The 26,524-nt window shown below is 46.6% G+C and overlaps 3 protein-coding genes across 3 annotated transcripts; 1 reads left to right on the top strand and 2 right to left on the bottom strand.

Annotated features, from left to right (window-relative positions):
- The first annotated feature begins 9,354 nt into the window (after positions 1-9,354).
- Positions 9,355-9,931, top strand: LOC125516685. The gene is made up of 3 exons (XM_048682033.1): positions 9,355-9,490; positions 9,589-9,702; positions 9,809-9,931. The coding sequence occupies exons 1-3, from the start codon at positions 9,355-9,357 to the stop codon at positions 9,928-9,930; spliced, it is 372 nt and encodes a 123-aa protein (XP_048537990.1). The 3' UTR covers position 9,931.
- A 5,054-nt stretch (positions 9,932-14,985) lies between these two features.
- On the bottom strand, positions 14,986-15,913 carry LOC125517431. The gene is made up of 2 exons (XM_048682635.1): positions 15,583-15,913; positions 14,986-15,255 (listed from the first exon to the last, which is right to left on the bottom strand). Exons 1-2 carry the CDS (start codon positions 15,763-15,765, stop codon positions 14,986-14,988), a joined length of 453 nt encoding a protein of 150 aa, XP_048538592.1. The 5' UTR covers positions 15,766-15,913.
- A 7,007-nt stretch (positions 15,914-22,920) lies between these two features.
- LOC125516033 lies at positions 22,921-23,822 on the bottom strand. Its single transcript, XM_048681515.1, has one exon. The coding sequence runs from the start codon at positions 23,517-23,519 to the stop codon at positions 23,040-23,042; it is 480 nt and encodes a 159-aa protein (XP_048537472.1). The 5' UTR covers positions 23,520-23,822; the 3' UTR covers positions 22,921-23,039.
- Between the last annotated feature and the right edge of the window lie 2,702 nt (positions 23,823-26,524).

Consider the following 26,524-nt stretch of genomic DNA (forward strand, 5'->3'; position numbering starts at 1 on the left):
ACATTTAATATTGTTGAGTACATAAACAAGAGTGAACTAAATAATCGAATGTGGTGTTTCATCAACATGCATCTTGTTACATGTTGAGATCCACTTAACTTGTAGTTTTGTTTGTGCACTTTGCCATACCATGCATATTTAAACCGGACATGCATCATCCTTGGTTGTGCATCATGCCATGTTTATGCTTGTGTGTTTACCATGTTGCTTGCTTCTTTCCGGTTTGCTTCTCTCGTTAGCTTCGCTTCCGTTTCGGAGTTGTGAGGATTCATTCGGCTACGTCCGTTTGTCTTCTTCATGGACTCGTTCTTCTTCCTTGCGGGATCTCAGGAAAGATGACCATTACCCTCGATATCACTTCTATCTTTGCTTGCTAGTTGTTCGCTCTAACGCTATGTCGCGCTACCTACCACATGTTTATCATGCCTCCCATATTGGCATGTCAAGCCTCTAACCCACCTTCCTAGCAAATCGTTGTTTGGCTAAGTTACCGCTTTTGCTCAGCCCCTCTCATAGCGTTGTTAGTTGCAGGTGAAGTCGAAGTTTGTTCCATGTTGGAACATGGATATGTTGGGATATCATATTATATCTTATTTAATTAATGCATATATATATACTTGGTAAAGGGTGGGAGGCTCGGCCTTATGCCTGGTGTTTTGTTCCACTCTTGCCGCCTTAGTTTCCGTCATACCGGTGTTATGTTCCTTGATTTTGCGTTCCTAAAACGGTTGGGGTTATGGGACCCCCTTGACAGTTCGCTTTGAATAAAACTCCTCCAGCAAGGCTCAACCTTGGTTTTAACTTTTGCCACCACCACCTATTACTTTTCCCTTGGGAGTCGCGCTCCCGAGGGTCATCTTTATTTAACCCCCCTGGGCCAGTGCTTCTCTAAGTGTTGGTCTGGACCGGGCAACCTGCAAGGCCACCTCGGGGAAACTCGAGGGCTGGTTTTACTCGTAGCTTGACCTATCCGGTGTGGCCTAAGAACGAGATATGTGCAGCTCCTATCAGGATTTGTCGGCACAATTGGGTGGCTTTGCTGGTCTTGTTTTACCATTGTCGAAATGTCTTGTACTTGGGATTCCGAGACTGATCGGGTCTTTTCGGGAGAAGGAATATCCTTCGTTGATCGTGAGAGCTTGTGATGGGCTAAGTTGGGACACCCCTGCAGGGTATAAACTTTCGAGAGTCGTGCCCATGGTTATGTGGTAGATGGGAATTTGTTAATAGCCGGCTGTAGAGAACTTGACACTTGACTTAATTAAAATGAATCAACCGCGTGTGTAGCCGTGATGGTCTCTTTTCGGCGGAGTCCGGGAAGTGAACACGGTTTGTGTTATGGTTCAACGTAAGTAGTTTCAGATCACTTCTTGATCACTTATAGCTTCAGGACCGTTGTGTAGCTTCTCTTCTTACTCTTATTTGCGTATGTTAGCCACCATATTTGCTTAGCGCTTGCTGCAGCTCCACCTCATTACCTTACCCTACCCATAAGCTTAAATAGTCTTGATCTCGCGGGTGTGAGATTGCTGAGTCCTCGTGGCTCACGGATACTTCCAAACAGTTGCAGGTGCCGATGATACCAGTGCAGGTGATGCTACCGAACTCAAGTGGAAGTTCGATGAGGACCTTGGTCGTTACTATTATTCGTTTCCTGATGATCAGTAGTGGAGCCCAGTTGGGACGATCAGGGATCTAGCATTTGGGGTTGTCTTCTTTTATTTTGGTTCCGTAGTCGGACCTTGATTGTATTCTGGATGATGTATGTTTAGACTTGTTATTTGTGTGAAGTGGCAATTGTAAGCCAACTCCTTACCCCTTTCTTTTTCAGTACATGGGATTGTGTGAAGATTACCCCTCTTGCGACAAAACCACCATGCGGTTATGCCTCTAAGTCGTGCCTCGACACGTGGGAGATATAGCTGCATCGTGGGCATTACATTTGGCAAGGGGGTACGATAGTGATGCAGGAGTGGATCACTGGACAGCGGTCAAAGTTATACTTAGTTACCTAAGAGGACTAAGGAAATATTTCTCTGTTATGGAGGTGATAAAGAGTTCGTCGTAAAGAGTTACGTCGATGCAAGATTTTTCACCGATCCAGATGACTCTGAGTCTCATCTGGATAAATTTTGAAGGTGGGAGCAAATAGCTAGAGTAGCTCTATGCAGAGCATTGTATACATAGAAATTTGCAAAATACATACGGATCTGAATGTGGCGGACCTGTTGACTAAACTTCTCTCACAAGGAAAACATGATCACACCTTAGTACTCTTTGGGTGTTAATCACATAGCGATGTGAACTACATTATTGACTCTAGTAAACCCTTTGGGTGTTGGTCACATGGTGATGTGAACTATAATCACATAAATATGTGAACTATCAGTGTTAAATCACATGGCAATGTGAACTAGATTATTGACTCTAGTGCAAGTGGGAGACTTAAGGAGATATACCCTAGAGGCAATAATAAAGTTGTTATTTTATATTTCCTTATATCATGATAAATTTTTATTATTCACGCTAGAATTTATTGAATGGAAACCTTAATAGATGTGTGAATACATAGACAAAACACTGAGTCCCTGGTGAGCCTCTACTTGACTAGCTCATTGATCAAAGATGGTTAAGGTTTCCTAACCATGGACATGAGTTGTCATTTGATAACGGGATCACATCATTAGGAGAATGATGTGATGGACGTGACCCATCCGTTAGCTTAGCATATTGATCATTCAATTTTATTGCTATTGATTTCTTCATGTCATATACATATTCCTTTGACTATGAGATTATGCAACTCCCAGACACCGGAGAAGTACCTTGTGTGCTATCAAACGTCACAACGTGACTGGATGATTATAAAGATGCTCTACAGGTATCTCCAAAGGTATTTGTTGGGTTGGCATAGATCGAGATTAGGATTTGTCAGTCCGAGTATCGGAGAGGTATCTCTGGGCCCTCTCGGTAATGCACATCATAATAAGCCTTGCAAGCAATGTGACTAATGAGTTAGTTGCGGGATGATGTATTATGGAGAAAGTAAATAGATTTTTCGGTAACGTGATTGAACTAGGTATGAAGATACCGACGATCAAATCTCAGGCACGTAACATACCGATGACAAAGGGAATAACGTATGTTGTCATTACGATAAGACTGATAAAGATCTTCGTAGAATATGTGGGAATCAATATGAGCATCCAGGTTCCGCTGTTGGTTTTTGACCGGAGAGGTGTCTCGGTCATGTCTACATTGTTCTCGAACCCGTAGGGTCCGCACGCTTAATGTTCGATGATGATTTTGTATTATACTCCCTCCATTCAGAAATACTTGTCCTTGAAATGGTTGTATCTAGACTTATTTCAGTTATAGATACATCCATTTTATCCATTTTTAGGACAAGTATTTCCGGACGAAGGGAGTATGAGTTATGTGATTTGGCGACCGAATGTTGTTCGAAGTCCCTAATGACATCACGGACATGATGAGGAGTCTCGAAATGGTCGAGAGGTAAAGATTCATATATTGGACAATGATATTTGGACACTGGAAGTGTTCTGGGGGTATCGGGTACATATCTGGTCACCTGAAGGGGTTCCGGGCATCCTCCCGGCAACTACATGGGCCTAATGGGCCAAGAAGGGGACAGACCAGCCCCTAGGGGGCTAGTGCGCCCCATGTAGGCCGAAATAAGGGGGGAAGGAAAGAGGGGAAGAGAGAAAGGAAGGGCAGCAATTCGGCCTTCCCCTTCCTTCTCTCCTCCCTCCTCCTTCCTTCCCCCTCCGGATGAATATGGAAGGGGGGAGGCCGAATTGGGAGGCGCCCAAGTAGGATTCCTCCTACTTGGGGAGCCACCTTGGCTGCCTCTCCTCGGGGGCACCGCTAGAACACACATCAACAGTTGTTAGCCATGTGCATCGCCATCCTCCACAGTTTACTCCTTCGGTCATATTCACGTAGTGCTTAGGCGAAGCCCTGCGCGGATCACTTCACCATCACCATCACCATGTCGTCGTGCTGACGAAACTCTCCCTCGACACTTTGCTGGATCAAGAATACGAGGGACGTCATCGAGATGAACGTGTGCAGAACTCGGAGGTGTCGTACATTCAGTGCTTGATCGGTCAGAACGAGAAGAATTTCAACTACATCAACCACGTTGTCAATTGCTTCCGCTTTCGGTCTACGAGGGTACGTAGATACACTCTCCCCCTCTCGTTGCTATGCACCCCCTAGATAGATCTTGCGTAAGCGTGGTTTTTTTTTGAAATTGCACGCTACGTTTCCCAACACCCCAAATATGTGGGATTATTTTTAGCTAAAGTTGACACTCTTCCAAACCCACTTTTAATATTATCGCAAGCATATTCATCATGAGGTTTAAATAAATTTTCAAGACCATAAGAATCATTATCACCCTAATCATGATCATTGCAATAAGTAGTGGACATAGCAAAACAACCATCCCCAAGCTTGGGGTTTTGCATATCACTAACACAATTGACATTAATATAATTTATACTAACATCATTGCAATCATTCTTTTCACTCATGGAGCTATCATGAATCACATTATAAATTCCTTCGTTTAACACTTCATCACAATTTTCAGATTCATAAATCTGAAGCAAAACTTCATAAAGATAATCTAGTGAACTCAATTCACTAGCAATGGGTTCATCATAATTGGATCTCTTGAAAATATTAGCAAGTGGATGAGGATCCATATGAATTGATTTTTAGAAAGCGAAGATGCAATCAAATAGAAGACACATGGCAACACAAGCAAACATGAGATCTGACGAGAAAACAACGAACAAAAAAGAGGGCGAATAAAAATGGCAAATTTTTGTGAAGTGGGAGAGAGGAAAACGAGAGGCAAATGGCAAATAATATAAACTGTAAGGAGATGAGATTTGTGATTAGGAACCTGGTAGAAGTTGATGATGTCTCCCAGGCAACAGCGCCAGAAATGCCTTTTGATGTTTGCTTGAACTACGTTAGTATTTCACCAAAGAGGAAGGGATGATGCAACACAGCAACGATAGGTATTTCCCTCAGTGATGAGACCAAGGTTATCGAACCAGTAGGAGAACCACACAACACCACGTAAACAGCTCCTGCACACAAAGAACAAATACTTGCAACCCGACATAAGAGAGGGGTTGTCAATCCCTCACGGGTAAAAAGATAGGTAAAATTGTAGTAGATTGGATAAATGGATCTTGCGAGAACATGAGATAAAATAAATAAATAAAAATGGCAGCAAGGTATTTTTGTATTTTTGGATTAATAGATATGAAAATAAAAGAAAATAAAAATAGATCACGAAGGCAAATATAATAAAGAAGAGACCCGAGGGCCGTAGATTTCACTAGTGGCTTCTCTCGAGAAAAATGGCATACGGTGGGTAAACAAATTACTGTTGGGAAATTGATAGAACTTCAAATAAACATGACGATATCCAAGCAATGATCATTATATAGGCATCGCATCCAAGATTAGTAGACCGACTCCTGCCTGCATCTACTACTATTACTCCACACATCGACCGATATCCAGCATGCATCTAGTGTATTACGTTCATGGAGAAACAGAGTAATGCAATAAGAACAATGACATGATGTAGACAAGATTTGTTTATGTAGAAATAGAACCCATCTTGTTATCCTTAATAGCAACGATACATATGTGTCGTTTCCCCTTCTGTCACTGGGATCAAGCACCGTAAGATCGAACCCATCACAAAGCACCTCTTCCCATTGCAAGATAAATAGATCAAGTTGGCCAAACAAAACCAAAATATCGGAGAAGAAATACGAGGCTATAAGTAATCATGCATATAAGAGATCAAAGAAGACTCAATTAACTTTCATGGATAAAACATAGATCTGATCATAAACTCAAAGTTCATCGGATCCCAATAAACACACCGCAAAAAGAGTTACATCATATGGATATCCAAGAGACCATTGTATTTAGAATCAAAAGAGAGAGAGGAAGCCATCTAGCTACTAACTACGGACTCGAAGGTCTACAAGAGACTACTCACTCATCATCGGAGAGGCACCAATGAGGATGATGAACCCCTCTGTGATGGTGTCTAGATTGGATCTGGTGTTTCTAGAACTTGCAGCGGCTGGAATTGATTTTCGTCAACTCCCCTAGGGTTTCTGGAATATTGGGGTATTTATAGAGCAAAGAGGCGGTGCAGGAGGCCATCGAGGGGGGCACTACCCACCAGGGCGTGCCTGGGACCCCGGACGAAGTGGGTTGTGCCCACCTCGGTAGCCTCCCGTGGGTGCTTCTTCGGCTCATTGGGTGTCTTCTGGTCCATAAAAATTCACAAAAAGTTTTGCTGCATTAGGACTCCGTTTGATATTGATTTTTTGCGATGTAAAAATACAAGCAAGAAACAGCAACTGGCACTGGGCACTATGTTAATAGGTTAGTCCCGAAAAATGATATAAAATGATTATAAAATAATTGTAAAACATCCAAGAATGATAATATAACAGCATGGAACAATCAAAAATTATAGATACGTTGGAGATGCATCAGGTATCACTTGATAGAGGCAAAAATGTTCCGTCTTTCAATGAGATTGTATCGATCGTTTTGGAGGAAGTCAACTTTGACAATCCGACTACGGACATTCGATGACGTTGCGTCTTAGCAATCGCTAAACCAACTCCGATGAGGTTATTGAGCACGCTGGGGCATGATCAATCTGACCATGAAGGTCTATTTCCTGTAAGCAAATAAAGAACAAGCAATAAGTTGAGATCGCAATCGGGATATTGCGAATGTAAGAGGAAAGGTTTATTAATCAAATGGGGTTCTGTGACGTCTTTGTCAAGTCGTTGAACACAAACGAAGTACGCGATTTGCAGTTATGATGAACTTTAATATAAACAAAACCCAGAGTCTAGACGACGCCTTAAGGGTTGAATTTGTAGGGGGGGAGAGGGGATTTCGTCCCAAGGTGGGACTAAAACACCTCCTGGGTATTTTCCCCTATAATACAGACTCTAAAAAATAGCCTATAAGTAATATTTCAAAATTACATGGGCTTGGCCCAAAAATAAGGTGGCGCATCACCTATATTAAGCTATGGACGAAACTGATGAAAGGGCATCTTGTATATTTCGTCCATATCCTTGTATATCATTAAGGAGGCTTCAAAATACTGAAATCTGCATTAGAAACGCCGTTCTGGTTTCCTTCGCGTGTGCCTTCATTTCCATGCTTACTCCTGCTCCAGTGTTCATCCCTCTTGTCCATGCTCGGCCCTTCATTAGTAATCAACACAAATGTATCCAATTTAGATAGCATCATATTCTCATGAACATTAGAATTGTTACCAAGAAACGAAAGTATCTGGTAATTCAATTGGCGTGCGCGAACTCTAGTAATTGATACAATATGTATAGCAGCAGGGGTTGTGGGTGTAACAATGGTGTTGATGTCCTCATCAACCACCGTTTGGATGGGACCCACCCTTTTTCTCTCTTAAGCCCCGATCTTCTTCCTTCATGGTTATCTCATTCCCCTCAGCCTCCTTCAGAGATGGTGCTTGTCAGTGGATTTCCAAGCCACCACGTCGCCGATTCTCTCAATCCTCGCGGATGCATAGCCCCCACCACTTTTTTTGAAACCCCTTGCAATGTATTTCTCCTCAACCAATTCGAGGCCAGGGATGGACGAATTCAAGGCCTCATGTGGTTCGTGCAGCCGACAACTCCGTTGTTCCTACCGGAATGAACGGTCATGTGATGGTGCGCCTTGGCATGGCCCCAACCGGCCAGGGCGGTGCGGGCAAGCAACAACTTTGCTCATTTCCCTAGACCGTCTAGGCCGGTGCAGGCAAGCGACGACTTTGCTCCTTCTCCTGGATCAAGCGCCGCCGACAAGCTTTTCTCTGAAATCCAGTCACAATGCACCTCGGCTCCGACTAGATCGAATCCATGGGGAGTGGACACGCTCAAGGCCATGTAGTGGCCGAGCTCGAGGTGGTAATTCTACTGTCAACCATGGCCTGCCTGCATGCTTCAACTGTGTCCGGACACTCTCTCTTCTTCTTTTTTTTCTCGCTCTCCTCATTTTTTCACCCAAAGCGGTCAACTCTGAGGCAACACTAACACATTTAAGGCATTAGATTCTGACCCACACTGGCATCCGAGCCTAGCTGGCCCATGGCATGAGAAGTCAGAACATGCTAGATAATACTAGTATTACCTCTCTCTCAGTTTACAGGACATGCGCGTGCCCCTAGGTCGTTAATTTGACCAACCTAATACAAGTCATATATTACAAAAAATATAGGAAGCCGATAACTGCCACACGTGTGGCGTGGAGGGCGACCCGCCCGCACGCATCGTGTGGCATGGACGGGAACCGCCCCGCACGACCCCGTCCGCGCTCACAAAAGCGCGCCCGCACGTCCGGTGCATGGCAACCCCGCCCGCACTGCCTCGTCCGGGCCAGACGAGCCGCTGCCCGCACGACCCAGCTGTTCCCGGCCTCCGATCCGTCCCCTCTCTCGTCTGCGCCCTCGCCCCCCGCCTGTCGAACCCCGACCTCCGTCGCCGGCCATCTCTGGTTGCCATGGCAACCAGGGAGGATCTCTAGGGCGCTCCCACCGCAAACCACACCCCTTATCTCCCCCACCCCATCCCACCCCCCAACCCCCACTCCAACAACGCCCTCCAGAGACGACCAGCTAAAAGCAGGTGAATCTCCCGATCTGCCTACTGTTTCTCATCCTCCTTCTGGGAAGAAAATTGCAAAATTACCGACGAAGTTGGCAACTAGATCCATCCTACAGGGTTAAAACACTACATACGTTGTGTGACTTCGCAGTTGCCAAGCAGAATGCACTAGATCTGCCATGTAGTACGCTAGAGATAACCGTGAGTTCTCAGTAGGTTGATGCTCCTAGTTGGTGAATGAATGGATGTGCAGGAATCCATAAAAAAGGAGAGAGAATTGATAAATTTGGAATAATGGGGGGTGTGAAAATTAATTGCCATTGGTGTATAACGTCAGTTGCCACCTGTCATTGTCGTCAACTGCCACCATGTCAACTTATTGCTTGCCATCCTATTGTAGAGCCTGATGCCATCGAATCAAACGGATAGCTAGCACCGGATTTTAGAAAAAGGATAGTGGATGTGCATGTCCTACTAGCCATGATATGTTGGTTGCCAACGCATGAAAATGTGATAGCACTGACGTGTTAACTTCTACATGCAAGCAGCACAATGATAAAAAAATTGGATTGTTGATGCCTTCTTGTTCATCCAGTGATTGAGAGCACATCAGAATAGAAGCGAGACACGGAAAAGAATGAATCACGAAGATGGTGCAGATGATTGGGATTCTCAAAGGCCAGAAACGCCGCCACCTTTCGATGCATCAGAGTACAGTCAGCTCATCTCTGCAGGGCCGTTGCTGCCGCTGCTAGAACAGTATGCAGGCGTAGGTACGATGCGTGCTAAAAAATGAAGAGAAACATTTGCCATCTTCGCGACGATGGACATGACATTCTACTTATGTCGTGCACTGTCATTTGTCTTGCAGGTTCTTATGACCAGAACACTCTTAGGGGGGCCCCGTGGCAAGTGCACTCACAAGGCGCTAACGCTGACAAATGTACGGGCAGCCAACTCCAACTAGCTAGTATGGCTAATCAAGGTAATGCAAAAATGAAAAAAGAGCACATAATGCCGTGGACATGAAAAATGAACATGGAAAAAAGATGGCAAAAGGACTCACGAGTTATCACGGGTGTAAAATGCAGAGCCTTCGTGCAGCACGTGGAATCGGGCAGCACCCATGTACCTGCCATCGACGTCGTACACAGGTGAGTCCATAAACATAGTGAAGATGCGGATGCTCAGTCAGCACAAGGAGCATAGTTGACAACTACAAAAATTGCCATGACTGGTCTTCTACGGTTGCCATGTATTAAAAACAACATTTGCCATCTCTGCACACCTGCAGTTGCCATGTAGGAAAAGTTGCAGTTGCCATTTCATGACAACTGCAATTGCCATCTAATAACAAACTGCGATTGCCCTACCGATGCAACTTCAGTTGCCATGCAAGCAAAAATGCATTTGCCACATAAGGGCAACTGCAGTTGCCGTGCTAGCACGAAATGCATTTGCCGCGATTTGACCAACCACTACTATGATTGCAGGTTATTACGCTGGCGGTGACCCGGCAAACGTCTCGTGGCAAGCTTCGCAAATTCCTGGTGGATCACGTCATTATGGTGTAACAGACCACACACGATGGTCAAATACAGCACAACAAGGTAGAGGGAAAATATCTGAACCACAAAAAACAGCGCTACATTTGCTATTTGTAGTTATTTGTAGGCAAAACAATGGTTGCCATGTTTGTTGAATAGTAGGTGCCATGTCTGCACACCTACAGCTGCCATAAAAATGACCACCCACAGACTGACGGCTTGCTGTCTGTAAAAGATGTCATGGAAAATCACTCGAAGATGGTGTGATCCGTTGCGATCCACATGTTATCCAACACAAAATTCTTAATCTCGTACCTGTTTTTCCCTGTTACAGAACCTACAACTACAATGCACAGCGGCGCCGGCACATCTACTGCGGGGAGCTCTGAGCGCATGGAAGACGCGTTCCACCAGACAGCAGACAAACATGCCGCAAACAATTTCGAGTCAGAGTCGGAAATGGCAATCATTCCAGCAATGCCGACAAGCACCCCTTTGAACACAAGCACTGGCAAATCTCAGGTAGATGGGACTGCCACCCATACTGAAGTGAACGATGAAACTGACGACGACGCGCAAGGGGATGAAGATGGTGGGCAATCAGAGATCGTGGTGCCTCAGCCACCGTACATTGGGCAAAGATTTGAGTCATTCGAAGCAGCAAAGGAATACTACCAGACAATATGCAAAGTTCCATGGGTTTGCGGTCAACACCGATACCATAGGAAAATTAAGAAAACTAACGAGTACAGCAGAGGTGAGATGAGGTGCCACAAGGCACGCAGGAACAAGAAGGGGAAAGGCGATGCGCCTGTCGTTCCGGAACGAAAGAGAGGTATCATTCAGAAGACGAGTGCCCTGTCCGGTGTAAGCTAAACGTAGATGGAGCACAGTGGGTGGTCAATGAGTATTTTGACGAGCACAACCACCAACTGATAAAGAAGTTCGACCTGGTGAAATTTCTGGACCGCCCACAGAGGGTTCACCCCCGTCGAAAGGCAATTCGTAAAGCTGCTACATGATTGTAACGTCGGTCCATCGAGAATGGTGCAGGTACTATCTCTCATCCACAGCAAAAAGGGGACTCTGAGTAGCATGCTGTACATACCAGCTGACGTCACAAACCTACGGGCAAGGTACCGTAGAGAGAGCAAGTTGGCAGACATAGAGGCCACAATTGCCTACTTCGATGAGAAAGCCAAAGAAGATGCAGATTTCTTCTACAGGATAAGGTTGGACGATGAGGACCGTGTCAGGAACATGTATTGGGTGGATGGTCCTGCAAGGAGAGCCTAAAAACATTTCCGAGATTGCATTTCATTCGACGCGACGTACCTCACCAACATGTACAAGATGCCGTGCGCTCCGTTCATAGGGATAAATAACCACAATCAGTTGTTGCAGTTCGGCTGCGGGCTCGTCCGGAACGAAGACACGGATGGGTACGTTTGGCTGTTCAAGACCTTCTTGGAGTGCATGGATGGACTTGCTCCGATGAACATAATAACGGACCAGGATTTCAGCATGCGTGCAGGCATAGAGGAGGTCTTTCCGTTGGCAGTGCACAGGCACTGTAGGTGGCACATTATAAAGAAGGCTGAGGAGACGCTAGGACCGTTCTTTGCTGACCGTCCAGAGCTGCACAAGGCATTCGAACTGTGCGTGGACCACAGCTTGATGGTGGAGGAGTTTGAAAGGAGCTGGATGGCCATGACTGAAACACATCAAGTCCAAGACAACGAGACTCTTGTAAGCCTGTGGGAGAAGCGAATGTACTGGGTGCCGACCTACTTCATGCAGTGCTTCTTCCCCTTTCTGCAGACTACGCAGCGCAGCGAGGGATTCAATGCTGTTTTGAAGCGGTATGTTAGTCCTGGCAACTCATTGCTACAGTTTGCCAAGCAGTACACAACTTTGCAACAAAAAATTCTGGGATCTGAGCTGCAGCAAGAAGCGAACACCGCGCTAAAGCAGCCAAAATTGCTAACGTACTTACCGATGGAGAGGCAAATGAGCAAGATATACACCAACAAGATATTTAACAAGTAAGTCAGTTGCGTTACAGTCTTATTTGCAGAAAAAGCACCAAGTCAGTATGTGCCTTATAGAGTGCGATGCAGTTGCCATGATTTTGCGGTTGCCATGTTTAATAAAGTATTGTTTGCCATGCTTACTCAGATGCAGTTGTCATATTCAATAGAAATTCTGTTTTTCATGCTTACCCGGATGCAGTTTCAATGTTCAATAAAATGCAGTTGCCATGTTTAATGCAATGTACTTCCATTGGACATGTTGGTGTGCAAATGCTAGTGTCAAATGGAAAATATTATGTTGTTGCCATGTCTATTGAAATGCAATTGCCATGTTTACTAAAATGCAACTGCCATGTTTGCTGAAATGCAATTGCCATGTTTAATAAACTCTAGTTGCCATGTTTAACAAAATGCAGTTGCCATGTTTAAATAAGATGCATCTGCCATGTTTGTTGAAAATGCAGTTGCCATGTCTATTGTACTGCATTTGCCATGTATAGCGTACTGCATTTGCCATGTTCAACATACTATATTTGCCATGTTCAATGAATTACGTTTGCCATGTTCAAACAAAATGTATATCTATTTTCCATGACAGCATAAGGTGCTACAAGAAAAAAGCCCACAATAGTTTAACAGAAAACACACAAAAAATGCAGATTCCAGGAAGAAATAAAGCGTGCCAGCATGTTCACGGCTTTCCAGGTGGACGAACGTACGTTCAAGGTGTGTTCTATTTTGGGCATGTCAGATTCAGAACCTGAAGACCCGGAAAAAGGAAGGAACTACTTGGTCACAGCCTCGATAGGCGAAGGCGAGTTCTACTGCCAATGCTGCAAGTTCGAACGGGACGGCATTGTGTGCTGTCACATACTAAAAGTAATGGACGTGAACGCTGTGACACGGATGCCCCGACATTTCATAAGGCGGCGATGGACTTGGGACGCTGACGATGCGTTGGCGCCGCAAACAACACACGCAGTTCTGGCTGTGCATGACGAGAGACCAGAGTCAACCATGGAAGCCGTGAGGCACGTTGTGCTGACAAAGAACTATGCTGAGCTAATTGATGAAGCGTGCAAGAGTGATGACACAGCGAGAGTCGCAGAAAAACACAGGAAAGCACTAAAAAGAGAGCTTGATGAGATCAAGAAGAGGAAAGCCGAGGAAGCCTTACACCGGTTCCCCCGCACATCAAGCGTGCCTTCATCCACGGGGCCGTCATCTGAAAACTCGGAGATAGGATCTGGAACAGCAAGCACACAGACCCAGGTCAGGAACCCACCCCGTTCCATCACAAAGGGTCGTCCAGGAGAGATAAGGTACAAGTCGGGATTGGAGATCCAAGCAAAACACAAGAAAACGAAGAAAGGGGCGGCTAATCCATGAGCAAAAATTGTGGCATTGTGGACATTTTGTTTTGTACCCTAGATGTTGAGAATTCTTTTTTAAAACAATTGGGGGAATAACTCTTCAGGGGCATCAGAAGTGCAAGGGAAAATTCATTGAATGGTTAAATGCAGTTGCCATGTTATGGGTACTTAATTTGCCATGATGTATGCATTTAATTTGCCATGTTATGTGTAGTTAGTCTGCCATGATTTTTGATACTAAACATGCCATGCTAATTTATGCTAAATATGCCATGCTGTTTTGTACTGAATATGCCATGCTAGTTGTAGTGGATCTGCCATGTTAATTGTACTGGATCTGCCATCTTAGTTGTGCTGTAGTTGCCATGTTAATTATGCTGGAGCTGCCATGTTGTTTGTACTGTATCTGCCATGTTAGATGTATTGGACATATGCCATGGTATTCCTGATGACTCTGCATGGCATGTATTCACATGACAAAAACGACGCGGTTTACGGGCACGTAGTGTGTTGTGTGCAAGTGTATGGGAAACAAGTTGGAAAACAACGTAACGTGCATAAACCCCAGCAAAGACGTTGTGGCTGCATGATCAACCTACCCCCGTGCAGTTACCGATGAAAATGAAGAAGCAAAACAGCCAAAAATGTAAAACGACAATGACTTCCACTACCCATGTATGATGAACTACATTTGCCATCGTTTTTAAAACATCGTAGATGCGTTCAAAGCATCAAACCGGTGCTAGAAACGACGAAACCATTGTAATAATTATGCCTAAAAGTAGGTTCACGTCCACACATATATTACATGAAACTATTCAAATGTCACTCGCACACCACCACTACATAGTATCCTACGCGGGGTTGTAGCCATAACATAGCACACAAACATAGTTTTCAACAATAAACAACGAGATAATACCTTACATTCCTCGGCAACAGAATGTAAGGTGTGCGTCCGGTCTGTAACGCCACGTGATCACTTGTACTTCTTGGTGACTTTCTTGACAGCTTCCTGCACAAACTCGCGTGCTCCCACCCGCTTGTTGAAATCTTCATTCGTCAACCAGTTCCATGTGTGGATTTTCCGGAGCTCAACGACCGTTGCAACTGTGATAGCGGGGACAATTCTGCCTTCCCACTTCGCAAGGTACTCCAGCGCATGAAAGCCACAGTCCGTCCTGCACGAGGAAAAGAGTAATGTGACCACGCAAAGAGCTCAGACGTAACAAAAGACAGACTTCAATTTCAGATCTGACAAAACAAAATAGGAATTGGATTGATGTAAAATGGCAGACGAAAAGGGAGGAAGGAATTACGTGTTCCCTTGCTTTGTAGTCGCCACATACTCAGTCGGGAAATGACTGATCTGGACCTTTGAGTGTTCATAGTGACGGTGCCATGTCTCTTTGAGGTTCTTAATGAAGAATTCAGCATGCGTGGTGAGGTCTGCATCATCTTCCGAACGGATTGAATCAAGCACCTCAACACGTTGGTTCTTCAGGTCAAGACAGATCACGTAGTGGTGACCACACTTGTCGTGTGGGTCATGTGGTGAAAGCTCCTGGAACATGGGGAACATGACCTGCATTTAAAAAAGTGAGGAAAATGAGAATCAGCGTTCGCGTAAAGAACAGCAGAGGGACAAAGGAATTAGAATCATGTAGAAAAACTCTGGTTATGGGTGGGGGTAGTTGAAATAAAGTTGCCGTCCATGTGTGAACAAAAGTATGCCATGTATTTTACTGTCGAGTTGCCACATAGTTTGCGCGGCATGCAAAAATCAAATAAGTCAGTGTGCACGGCAGCTGTTGCCACATGAAAACAGTTGCCACGTAAAACACAACTGCAGATGATGGCAACAAAAAGCACACCTTGTGAAAAAAGGTGCAGACATTGAAGGAGTACTCACATATTTCTTCATTGTGAGCTTGAAATCACCGTGTTGGGCAAAGTTCTTCCTCAGGATTTTGTGGTGGAAGTCACCGTCCCATATTTTGCAGGTCACACTGTAATGCATGATTGTCTTGTCGGCGCACACATCGGTGTGGTTGTTGATGTAGTCAATCCCGCATGCAACTACGTTCGTCGACATTTTGCCGTTTGGCCTCACGGACTCAGCAAGATCACCAAGGTCGACGTACGTCGCTCCGCATTGAATGACTTTGGTTCTGTCCAAACATGAGCTGTATGAAAACAATATAACATGGAAGGATCATGCCTACTAAGTAAAAAAAATTATGAAAGAACTAAAACAATATAATATAGAAAGTACGAAGGATGTGAATGGTAAAAAAGGAGCAAAGCAAAATGAGATGTTATGGGGTGTGGTCGTTTACGCTTTCAACTCCTTCATGTGCTTGCCACTGGACCTCGCATTTCCAAACCGCTTGACGATATCGTACAGCTGGGTCTGTTCTTTAGTGGCCCTGAATTCGGGCTCGTAGTCTTCCACGGGAGGTGGGTGCACTACCCTCTGCTGCCTCACAGAACCAGGAGTGGCACTCCTAATGGTATCCTCAGATACCGTGTCTGCAGGCACGTTGGAACTTGATTGCCCTTGCCCTCATGAGGACTTCCTCTGCAATGCTGCCTCCTCAAGCATGCGGTAAGTTTCTTCAAGAAACGGTGAAATCTCCTCAGGTGTGGCTGCAGTGATAAAAAAAGTGGGTTAGGATACCTAGGAAATCAAAAGCAGATGGATTGTGAGAAAAGATGGGGTGCATGATGTGAGTTGTAGGTAGGAAAAAGTGGGGCAGTTGCCATGTGTGGTCCAGCTGTAGTGACCATGTCATAGCAACTACAGTTGCCATGTAGTTGGAATGTAGTTGCCATCTAGTTGGAATGTAGTTGCCATGTCACAGCAACTACAGTTGCCATGTTGTGTCAACTGCACTTGCCATGTGATTGCTTTATGAAAAAATGCAGCATGGAAACAAAAAAAATGCAGGTGACATGGTGTTGAATCAATTCCAGTTGCCATGTGTGATGCACTGTGTTTGCCATGTTACGGAGACTACGGTTGCCATATTGAATCAACTTCAGTTGCCACATGGTTGCCCAAATGTAAAATGCAGCATGGTAGAAAAAAAAGTAGGTGACACGGTGCATCAAATCCAGTTGCCATGTCATCGCATGTCAGTTGCCATCACAAGTGAGAACCCCCCAAAACAAAAAATATGATTGGGACAACAGTGAAACTACACAGACGTGTGCAAGAAAAATCATATGGACATGGCAAGTGTACCTGCCATAATCGGCTCTGCGAACTTGACAGCCTTCCTGCCCTCGACCATTGGCTGCGCCATCATTGCAGGCATGCCTCCTGGGAATGCAAAGGCAACTGGCATAGGATTTTGCACAACCGGTTGATCTTGACTGATGCCAAGGTTGAAACTCGGTGGGGTAAAGGCCATTGGGTGCCTCTCATTCCTGCTGGCCGGACCACGAACGACTTGCGGGGCAGAATCCAAGGGTGAAAGATCAACAAACATATCTGAATCGGCAGCTGCAGAATGATCGTCCTTATTTGCAGGGCGGGGCGTGTTGTCAGTGGTATCAACCGTAGGTTTCATGACAATCTTCTTGTTTGGGCTGTAGGGGACACCGACGTTGATTGGGAGCCTGGAAGTGCGCAGATTTATGCTGGGGATTTCCACTGCAGGAAATGGCGCAATCTGCTCCGGGTGTTCACCTGCGTCTCTCGTGCCCGGCTTGACACCTGCATCAGTTGTGCTCCGGTCTTCAGGTTTCTCCATCACATTGCTTTTGGCAGGTGGCGGGAACAGTGTGGATGCAGGAACAAAACCAGACTCGTCTCTCCTGCTCCTGGCTACTGTCGGTGCGTTCGGTATGTCTGTTGGTTGCTTGCGGGGGCTACGACGCCTAGGTGGTAGACCAACACGCGAAACAGTCGCCTTAGCAGTATCTGCACCGCCAGGAGCTGGAGCTGTTGTGCCAGGACTCTCACCTGTAGATGGCATGTCCTTGTGAACTGCCGCCTCGACCGCTTCCGTCGTGGACACAGGAGTGCCACCGCACACGCGCTTGGAATCAGTGTCAGATGAGCGGGAATCTTCCTTGCCTAGGTTCGTCTCGGGAGCGTCCACTTCAACGCTTGCTGATGGGGTGGCATGACTCACAGCAGCATCCTTCATTGCCAGAAGGGTTGGCAGTATTTCATCTGTCCTGGCAGATACCGACTCGTCACTCCCCGATGTACGGATGCCTGTTGTTGTAGGCTGCACATCTACAGCCGGCGGAGATGGTCTGCCACTTGCATCAGAGTTGGTGGGAGCGGTCAACGGTGCAGCAGCAGTATTGTCGACTGGTGCCTCCTGTACATCTGAGTTGCCCCCTGTTGACAACTTTGAATGCATGCGTTCGAGCGGGTCCTTACTGATATGCTTGGACCCACGCGTAGTAGTCTTCTTCACCCTGCAAAAAAAATGAAGTGCATGAAAAAGGTATTTAAAAATGAAACAAAATTATGTTTGCCTTGGTAGAAACCTTAAGAAAATGGAAAAAAGGTGGAAAAGCTGGCAGTTGCCATGTAAGGGGAACATCAGTTGCCATGTGTCATAACTAGCAGTTGCCATCCAGCAGCAGTTGCCATGTTAGCAACCTTGAAAGAATGATAAAAATGTCTGATTTGCCATGAATGCAATTTCAAACCTAGGCGTGGGATGAGCTCACAAGACAACGGTAAAAAGATGGCAGTTGCCATAAGGTACATTAAAGTTACCATTTGGCCTACATTCCACTTGCCATGTGAAAAACAAAAATAGAAGTTGCCACACGTTTAGAAAGTAAATAAAATATCATTTGGTAAAACAGCGGTTGCCACGTGGGGGGGGGCGATGACAGAAGACAATGTGACAAGCTAAACGAATGCATTGGAAAATCAAAAAATATAGCGCTATGTCAATGAAAGCGGATGAAGAAACCTACTTCCTGACTGCCTTCCTCAGGTCTGGCAACACGACAGGATCCCCGGTGTTGGTTGTCGTCGTGCGAGGAGATGCCCTGGTGGAAGTGGTATCACCGGCAATGGGGGCACCTTTGTTCAACCGAGAAGAAACACGGGTTGGCGTTGGCGCCTGTTTCTTCGTAATTGCTCATCCACCAGCTGTCGGCTCGCTGCACGTATGAGATGGAGGTCAAAAAAAAGAGGTGGCAATTGTCAGACAGCAATCTCGTTGCCGCGTTTGAAAGAACACAAGTGCAAAAAAGAGGATGAGTCTGTTCGAAGAAAATAGACAAAGCAAAAAGCTAAGATGAAAGTCGAACCTCTTCCTGGCAGCTACAGGGTCGGTCCTAGACCTCTTGCCAGCAGAAACTTGCCCAGCACCCTCTGGAGCCATCCCCCTCTTTGATGGCAAAACCCCTTCGCCTCTCACAGCCGTGCGTTGTTTGACTTTATCCGGTTGGGGGACATCTGTTGCATCCTTGCCCTTGTTACCACCCGCGCGAACTTCAGCGTGTTCATCATCATCGGTGTCCTCTTGCACATTATCCATGACATCATCGTCATCCTTGCTGAGACCAGCGTCTCCACGTAGTTCATCTTGTGTGTCAGCGGGCTCCTGGGAACTGTTGTAGTCATACCGGCCACGGCAACCGGTTGGCCGGTGTGTATGTTCTGGGACGAATGAAGTGAATTGCCTCGCAACCGCGTCGCCTTCAGAGCCACTGAGGGACGTCCACCCCTCAACCAACTTCCCGAGCAAGCCAGTCATTCGAGATGCAAACTGCCCTATTAGCTGCTCAACAGGTGCCCTCGCCTGTACACAAAACAAAGAGGCATCAATGACAACCCCGTATTGCAATCACTTGCACGACATCGAAAAATACTCCACGGCAAACCATATATGTAGATCTTTTGATTACCTCTGAAGAACAAGACGGAGCTGAGTGCACGTCCATCCACTTTTCAAAGTTTTGAGGCCCCCCAAACACGCTGTAGTCTATAGAATGCTTGGCCATCAGCTGGGGAGAAAGAAAAAAAAGTAGCAAATGATATAAGAGAGAGAATGATGAACACTGACTAGCAGTTCATGTGTTGCAAAAAAAAGCAGAACTAACCTGCAGTTTACCATATTTGCTATCAGTTACCCTGTCTGCAGCAAGCACAGCCTTGACAGCATCGATAGTCCACGCAGAAACAACAAACTTGTGCGCAGGCGGCGGGCCTCCTGTCCCAGTGAAGTCCACGGTGGACAGATCAAGGCAGTCGACATACATGAGCTGATGTACAACAATTTTAAAAAGAAAGAAAAATCAGTTGCGGTCATGGTATTTTGCGACAAATAACAGGATAAAATATATGGTATTTTACGAAGAATATGCCATCTGCATGTGCTAGTTGCCATCATAGAGTGATGGCAGTTGCCATCATAGTATGATGGCAGTTGCCATGTTGTCATGTTGGCAGTTGCCATCACAGTATGATGGCAGTTGCCATATAGTCATGATGGCAGTTGCCACATAATCAACATGGCAGTTGCCATCATGTTATGATCATGTTGACATGCATGAATAAAGATGTGTTAAAAATAGTGTTCACATAAAGGACCGGTAAAAAATACCATTAAATGCAGTCGACAACCCTTCTGGTACACCTTGCTTGCAAATGCATCATGCAGGAAGTCGGCAATGAACTTACACCAGTTCATGTTCTTCACATCTTTCAGTTTCGCCTGCACCGCATAAAATTCAGGACAAGGAGTTGCCGCGTCAGAATTCCAATGGAAAAAACAACAAAAAAACTGTCAGTGACTAGCTTGCACATGACATCAGAGCAAAAAAATTGAAGGAAAAATAATGTAGTAAAGATAGATCATTCACCAGGATGGGGAAGCATTTGTTGCTTGGGCGAAGAGAAGTGGTCGGCGTGAAAACGGCTGAGATGAGGTACATGAGTAGCTTCATCTTGAAAACATCTCCGTGCGTCGTCATGGCCTCCAACGAATCTGCCACTGCAGTCGTGTTCGGCATGGATCCCAACCCAGGAAACAAACGGGGGAACAGCGCTTCCTCGATCTCGTTGTTGACCTCGTACGGGACTTTGATATGTCCACGGGGCACACCCAACGTGCAGAACACGGATTCCTCATTCAGCGGTAGTCTTCCGCGTCCCGGAATCACGAATTCTCTGGAGGCGGGGTCGTAGATCTCACCAAGCCAATCGCATACAGGGTTGACAAGGTTCGTGCACCGGACAGCCATCATAGACTGCATACCCATCTCAGCAGCAGCCCCCTTCTGATCGTCGCTGAATTTGTCAGTCAACGCAGTCAGTCGTTCTTGGGAGGCTCTGTTACGAATACGTTTCTTCTTCTGCAAAAAACAGACATATAGTGATCAGTTGTTGCCATGTTTTTGCAAAAAAGAGATCAGTTGTTGCCGCGTTTTGCAATGTAAAGAAATTTTAGTTCGTGTCAGACGACTGCAAGCTCAAGGTGTCAACCATTAACATACAGCAGGAGGAAAGGGGGATGTATGAACATTTACCTCATCACCCTCTTTTCTTCGCCCAGTTGCCCGATTACGCTGTGGTGGATCCATGAAATCATCATCGTCGTTTTGACGATCACCACGAGCCATTCTGCTGAGATGGGAACAGACCAAATTGTCATGGTGGAAATGTAAATGCAAAGAGGTCAGCAAAAACTTGCCACATGCAAAGCATATGTATGGCATCTGATACATTTGATATGCAAAGTCGGTTGCCACATTATGCAACCAATTTGCCACATTGTCTTATATGCAGAATGGCAACAGACAGTGTGTTCACACTCTATTTGCCACATGAATATACTATCCAGGTGGCAACAGGCACACTTTATGTGCACAGTGGTTGCCATCCAGTGCAGTTGGCTCGTGAATGTACATTGACTACCGATTGTGGCAACTATCACAGTGTGGTTACTATCACATATCATTCGGAAAAACACTGGCCGCAATGAAAATAGCATGATTGTGGCACCTAACACAGGAATTCAGCAAATCTTAGTTGCCACACGGAGAAAGAGCGTGTGCGTGGCAACTATCACATTACTTCAGCAAAATTATTTGCCACATGGAAGAGCGTGTGTGTGGCAACTATCACAGTCATTGAATGAAAAATAGTTGCCATGTGAGAAAGCTTACATGTGGCAACTAACACAATCATTTCAGTAATTTGTTGCCGCAAGGGGAAACACGTTTGTGGCAACTATCAAATTTGTTCAGGGAGTTAGTGGTCGCACAAACATGATAGTTAATGTAACTATCAAGTTCGCCTCATACTGCATTTTCAAAACCAAACTAACTAGATCTAGGGTTCAATGGCAACTACCTCGACTTCAAATTCACCCTCAAAATTCTCCCACGAACTGACTGCAAACACAAAATCGAACCAACGCACATCAAAAACAACCCCGGGAGACACCTGCTCAATCCATAGGCAATACTAGTGCGTGCCTCCGAACAGGCAGAACCACGCCGACGATGCCGCCGCCGCGCCCGCGACGAAACTGACCAGTGCAACCAAAAGCGGCTAGCAGACGACTTCGGCGCCGGCAGGAACGCCGACGCATCGACGAATCGCCTGAATTTCTACGAATCTCGATCGAGGAATCGAACAGGGAGGGAAGGGGAGGAAATGCAGGAAGGGATTGCGAGGGTTGCAGCGAGCAGTACCTTCAACCCGCAGGCGCTCCGGCGAGCCGCTCCGTTCCGGCGAGCACCACCGACGGTCCCGAACACCGTCGATTCTTCCGCCTTCGCCGTCGCCTTCTCCCCTCGCCTTGTCCTTCGATGGTTTGAAATGCGAGTGGGTTCTGCCGGTAACTGCGGTGCGGGTGAGTAAATGGAAGCGTGAGGGAGAGGGGGCAGAGGCGTGCGACGTCAACCGCAGTCGAAGCGTGGCGTGCGGGCGCATTGCAGTTCCACCGCACGACTCAGATGGCAACCGCTGACCGCGGGGTGGCAACCAACGTGCGGGCGAACCTACTCGCACACCGCACACACGCCTCATCCTACGTGGCACAAAAAACCACCTGGTTTGTTCCAAAATTCGTGCACACACCTGCCAACGGTGATGCTTGCGTGTGGTCGGGATGGTGAACGCCCACACGTGTGGGCGTTAACATTTCCGAAAATATATCAATATAAACTTCAGATGTTCTATTTTCAAACCGTATAATTTTTGTGTTATATAGTTTATATTAAGATGATAAAATTGGCAACCTAGGTATACGCGTAGGACTTTAAACCAAAAAGGAGGTAGTATTCTTTTTTCTTCAAAGATAGAGACCAGTCTGAGCTACACCCATGAGTCGATGACGCGATCGTTTCTCACGTCCACAAACTCCTCACAAGATTTAATTACCCACAATCAGGATGCAAATGCCGGCGGTGAGCTATATCCGAGAACGCCATCCCAGCAGGACGCCGGCGGGCGTACCGCGCGGAGAAGGACCGCGGGAGGTTCTCGGGCTCCCCAGCCGCGTCGCCCTCGTCGAAGTTTTGCTCGTAATCCTCCTGCGCGTACCGCTCCTTCACGGAGGAACCCCTCCGGCTCATCACCTTCGTGACGATCCGCATCCACAGCGCTCGCGCGAACCCCATGCCGCCGCCTGGCAAGGCAGCAGGGCCCAACTCCGCCTCCTCGCCGTTGCGGTGCCCAACCTTCCCAATCCCGCCCAGACGCGCGCTCCTGATCTTTCTTCGCGCCTGGCCACCGTGGCCGCCGCGCGGCAAGAAGGCGGACACAACAGGTGCCGGAGAGGAGCGCTGCCTCCAGAGCCTGTCTGCCGCGGGAGGGGTGTAGCAGCCGGAGGCGCCGTGTCGCCCCGAGGTTTCCATCGGCAATAACAGCACGGCGGCGGCGCGCTGAAGGAAGGACGCCGGGGGCTGAGGAGGAGACGAGAAGCCCCTCGATACGGCTCGTGATTATATAGCACGTTGGTTCGACGGGCTTCGAGATGGCGACGGGTCAAGCGCGGGCCGCGGGGTGCACCACTGCGGCACGGAGGTACTACTGCGTGGTGGTGGCGCTGGAGGTAGTTGGCGGCTTGGTGCCGCTAGCTGGCCGCGTCGACCTGTATTGTCCATTGTGTGCGTGCGCGCGTTCAACTCCAGAGATGCCATTCTGATGTTCTTTCTGTTCCTGCGCGGAAAAATCAACGTTTGATTATTCCGGGAGTTGTCAAGCTTGGATGATGTAGAGTCATAGACACGCGATCATATCAGCCGTCGACAAATGAAAGCCACGCTTCTGACCTTGAAGTGTCACATTTGCTCTCAACAGAGAGATGAGGGAAAATAATAGATGGGTTCCTCATCAGAAAGAGAGAGAGAAATGCTAGACTTACGGAGGATTTTTTACAGAGTTTAACCCCTCTCCCCTCAGGCTAGTCATAATAAGAGTAACTTAGCAAGTAACTTACGGACTTACCTTAATCTCTCCTCCTGATTTTTAGGGTGGGCCTCGCTTCATCCTTAACCAATCATAACAGCCCATCTCAGCTTAGGCCGTAAACGTCCTGTAAAACTCCCCGTAGTTCTAGCATTAAGAGAGAGAGAGAGGGGGGGCGCGCAACGTGTGAGTCGCTCTCTTGACATAGTGCATATAAATTTTCTAAAGAGTTAATCCTCTTAAACTTTGATCAAGTTTGTGGAAAAATATTTACATCTAAAATACCAAACATATATTATTAAATTCATCATAAGGTATAGTTTCATATTTTATATAATTGATATTGTATATATAAAAGTCTGTTTGGGACTGCTCCGCTTCATCAAAATCAGTTTCAATTCACAAAATTCACTTTGAAGCAGTTTCGCATAGGAGTTCCGGAAAGGTCTGGTTGCTGCTTCTTCTTGCGGATTGTACGGACGTAGTCTGAAGTATGATTATCATGATGATTTGAAGAATTTGGCAAGTCCGTTGAGATATTACTCATGGGAAAGATGCCGCGCCGGTCGCGACATAAGCTCTTTTCCTCATCGGCTATATGATTTTGGTGCAATCGGCAAAAAAGTACTCTACAGAACAGATGCTAAAAGGTAAAATGGTGATCATGGACTATGGAGAGGGTCCTATGCAGTCCGCCGGCCCGAGTGCTTCCATGGCCTGCACCCACTAGGGGTGCAACGACACTCTCAGTCGATGGTTCATCCCGGGAGGAAGATGGAACGGCGGCAGCCGGGATGCTTCTATGAAGGCACGATGGCTCGGTTTTCTTCCGGTGTACCGCTACCTGTTTAACTGCAATGATGCTCTTGAGGCGGAGATCCACACTTTGATGATCGGTATGGTGCTTGCTCGACAACATATGGAGCTTCCGGTCATGGTGCAGTCTGATTCATCGACTGCTTTTATCTTGCCTTTCTGACTCTAGCTTAGATCGTTCGGCTTTTGGTCATTTAGTAGCTTAGATCAAGTCTTTAATGATTGGTAGAGTGTTTATTCCATAGAAATTGCATAGGTCCCAGAATGGTGTTGCAGATTGCGTGACAAGATATAGGGGCTGTTTGGTTTCTAGCCACATCTTGCCACACTTTACCACACCTTACCTTAGGCAAATTTGACCAAATTAGGTGGGTGTTTAGTTCTAGCCACACTTAAGGCAAGATTTTTTATGAGAAGTGAACCCCACATGTCATAGACACAAAAAGTATGTCAATATTTCCTTAGGCAAGCCAAAGTGTGGCTAACAATTTGAGCAACTCAAATTAGTCAAGTGTGGCAAGTGTGGCAAAAAGTAATGTGGCAATGTATGGCAAACATAGTCACAATCCAAACAGCCATAGTCGCTCTGAGCGAGTCACAAGTCTCCCATGTAATGAGGAACTCTTGCGAGATGTTGGTGGAGCACCTGTTCAGGAGAAAAGGACACACGACGAAGATTGCAGCTCTTATTGCCATCGATAATCGTTGCTTGCGAGGAGGGGGAGGACCGAAGGACGTCACCGGCGGGCCCTGGCATAGCATCGGGTGTTGTAGGAGGACGTAGGTGAGGTAGGAATCCTGAAAGCTGAAAATGAACTCTTGGTTGAAACTGTGTTTTTGCTGGAGGTAATAGCACCCCAGGTCCCTGAACTTGCATGTCAGGTGATGGTTTAGTCCTTGTAGTTGAAAAAGCTGATTATTTCATCCCTGAACTTGCAATGGATGTGAAAATTTAGTCCTAGACCAATCACAACTCGCCAACTGGATGCCAAGTGGTCTGGCTGGTCAGCGCGCGGCTTTTTACACTTAGCCCCCTGCCTTCTTGCCTTTTCAACCCGCAGTGCAACACCAAGTGCCAGCTGTGTTGGTATATTCGTTGGAATATTCTATCCTGTCGGCAGCTCACCCTCCACTCATCTCTCTGCTCCCTCGCTTCCTTTCCCTGCTCCAGCTCCTCGCCGGCGCCGCCAGCTCGCCGCCATGGTATCTTGGAGTGAAGGATCCAGCTCCTCGTCTGACGGCTACTCTGTCACAAGTGAGGTCAGTTCGTCACTATGCCTCTGCGAGTTAGGGTTAGGGCAAGAATGGGGAATTTTGCTGACTATATTTTGTTGTAGGCTCCTGCTCCTGCCACCATTTTCTGCTCTGAGTAGACAGGACTTGCTCCAGATCTTGCAGCTAGATGTGAACACCAGTGTCGGAGTAAATGACCACGGGTAGCCTAGCCGGCTCCCCCTGGCCTTTCTGAAAAAATTACGTGCCGATCCGGCCCTCAAGAATCCAAGACATGGGGCCACCTTACCCTGGCCGGCTGTCTCCCAGGCCGACTATCGGAAGGCGGCCCGACTTCAGTCTTCGTGAAGAAAGCCGCAGGAGGGCCGGCTTCGAGGAGCCGGCTGCGAGAAGGCCGACTCCA

Source organism: Triticum urartu, chromosome 6 (assembly GCF_003073215.2).
Source record: "Triticum urartu cultivar G1812 chromosome 6, Tu2.1, whole genome shotgun sequence".
Lineage (NCBI taxonomy): Eukaryota > Viridiplantae > Streptophyta > Magnoliopsida > Poales > Poaceae > Triticum > Triticum urartu.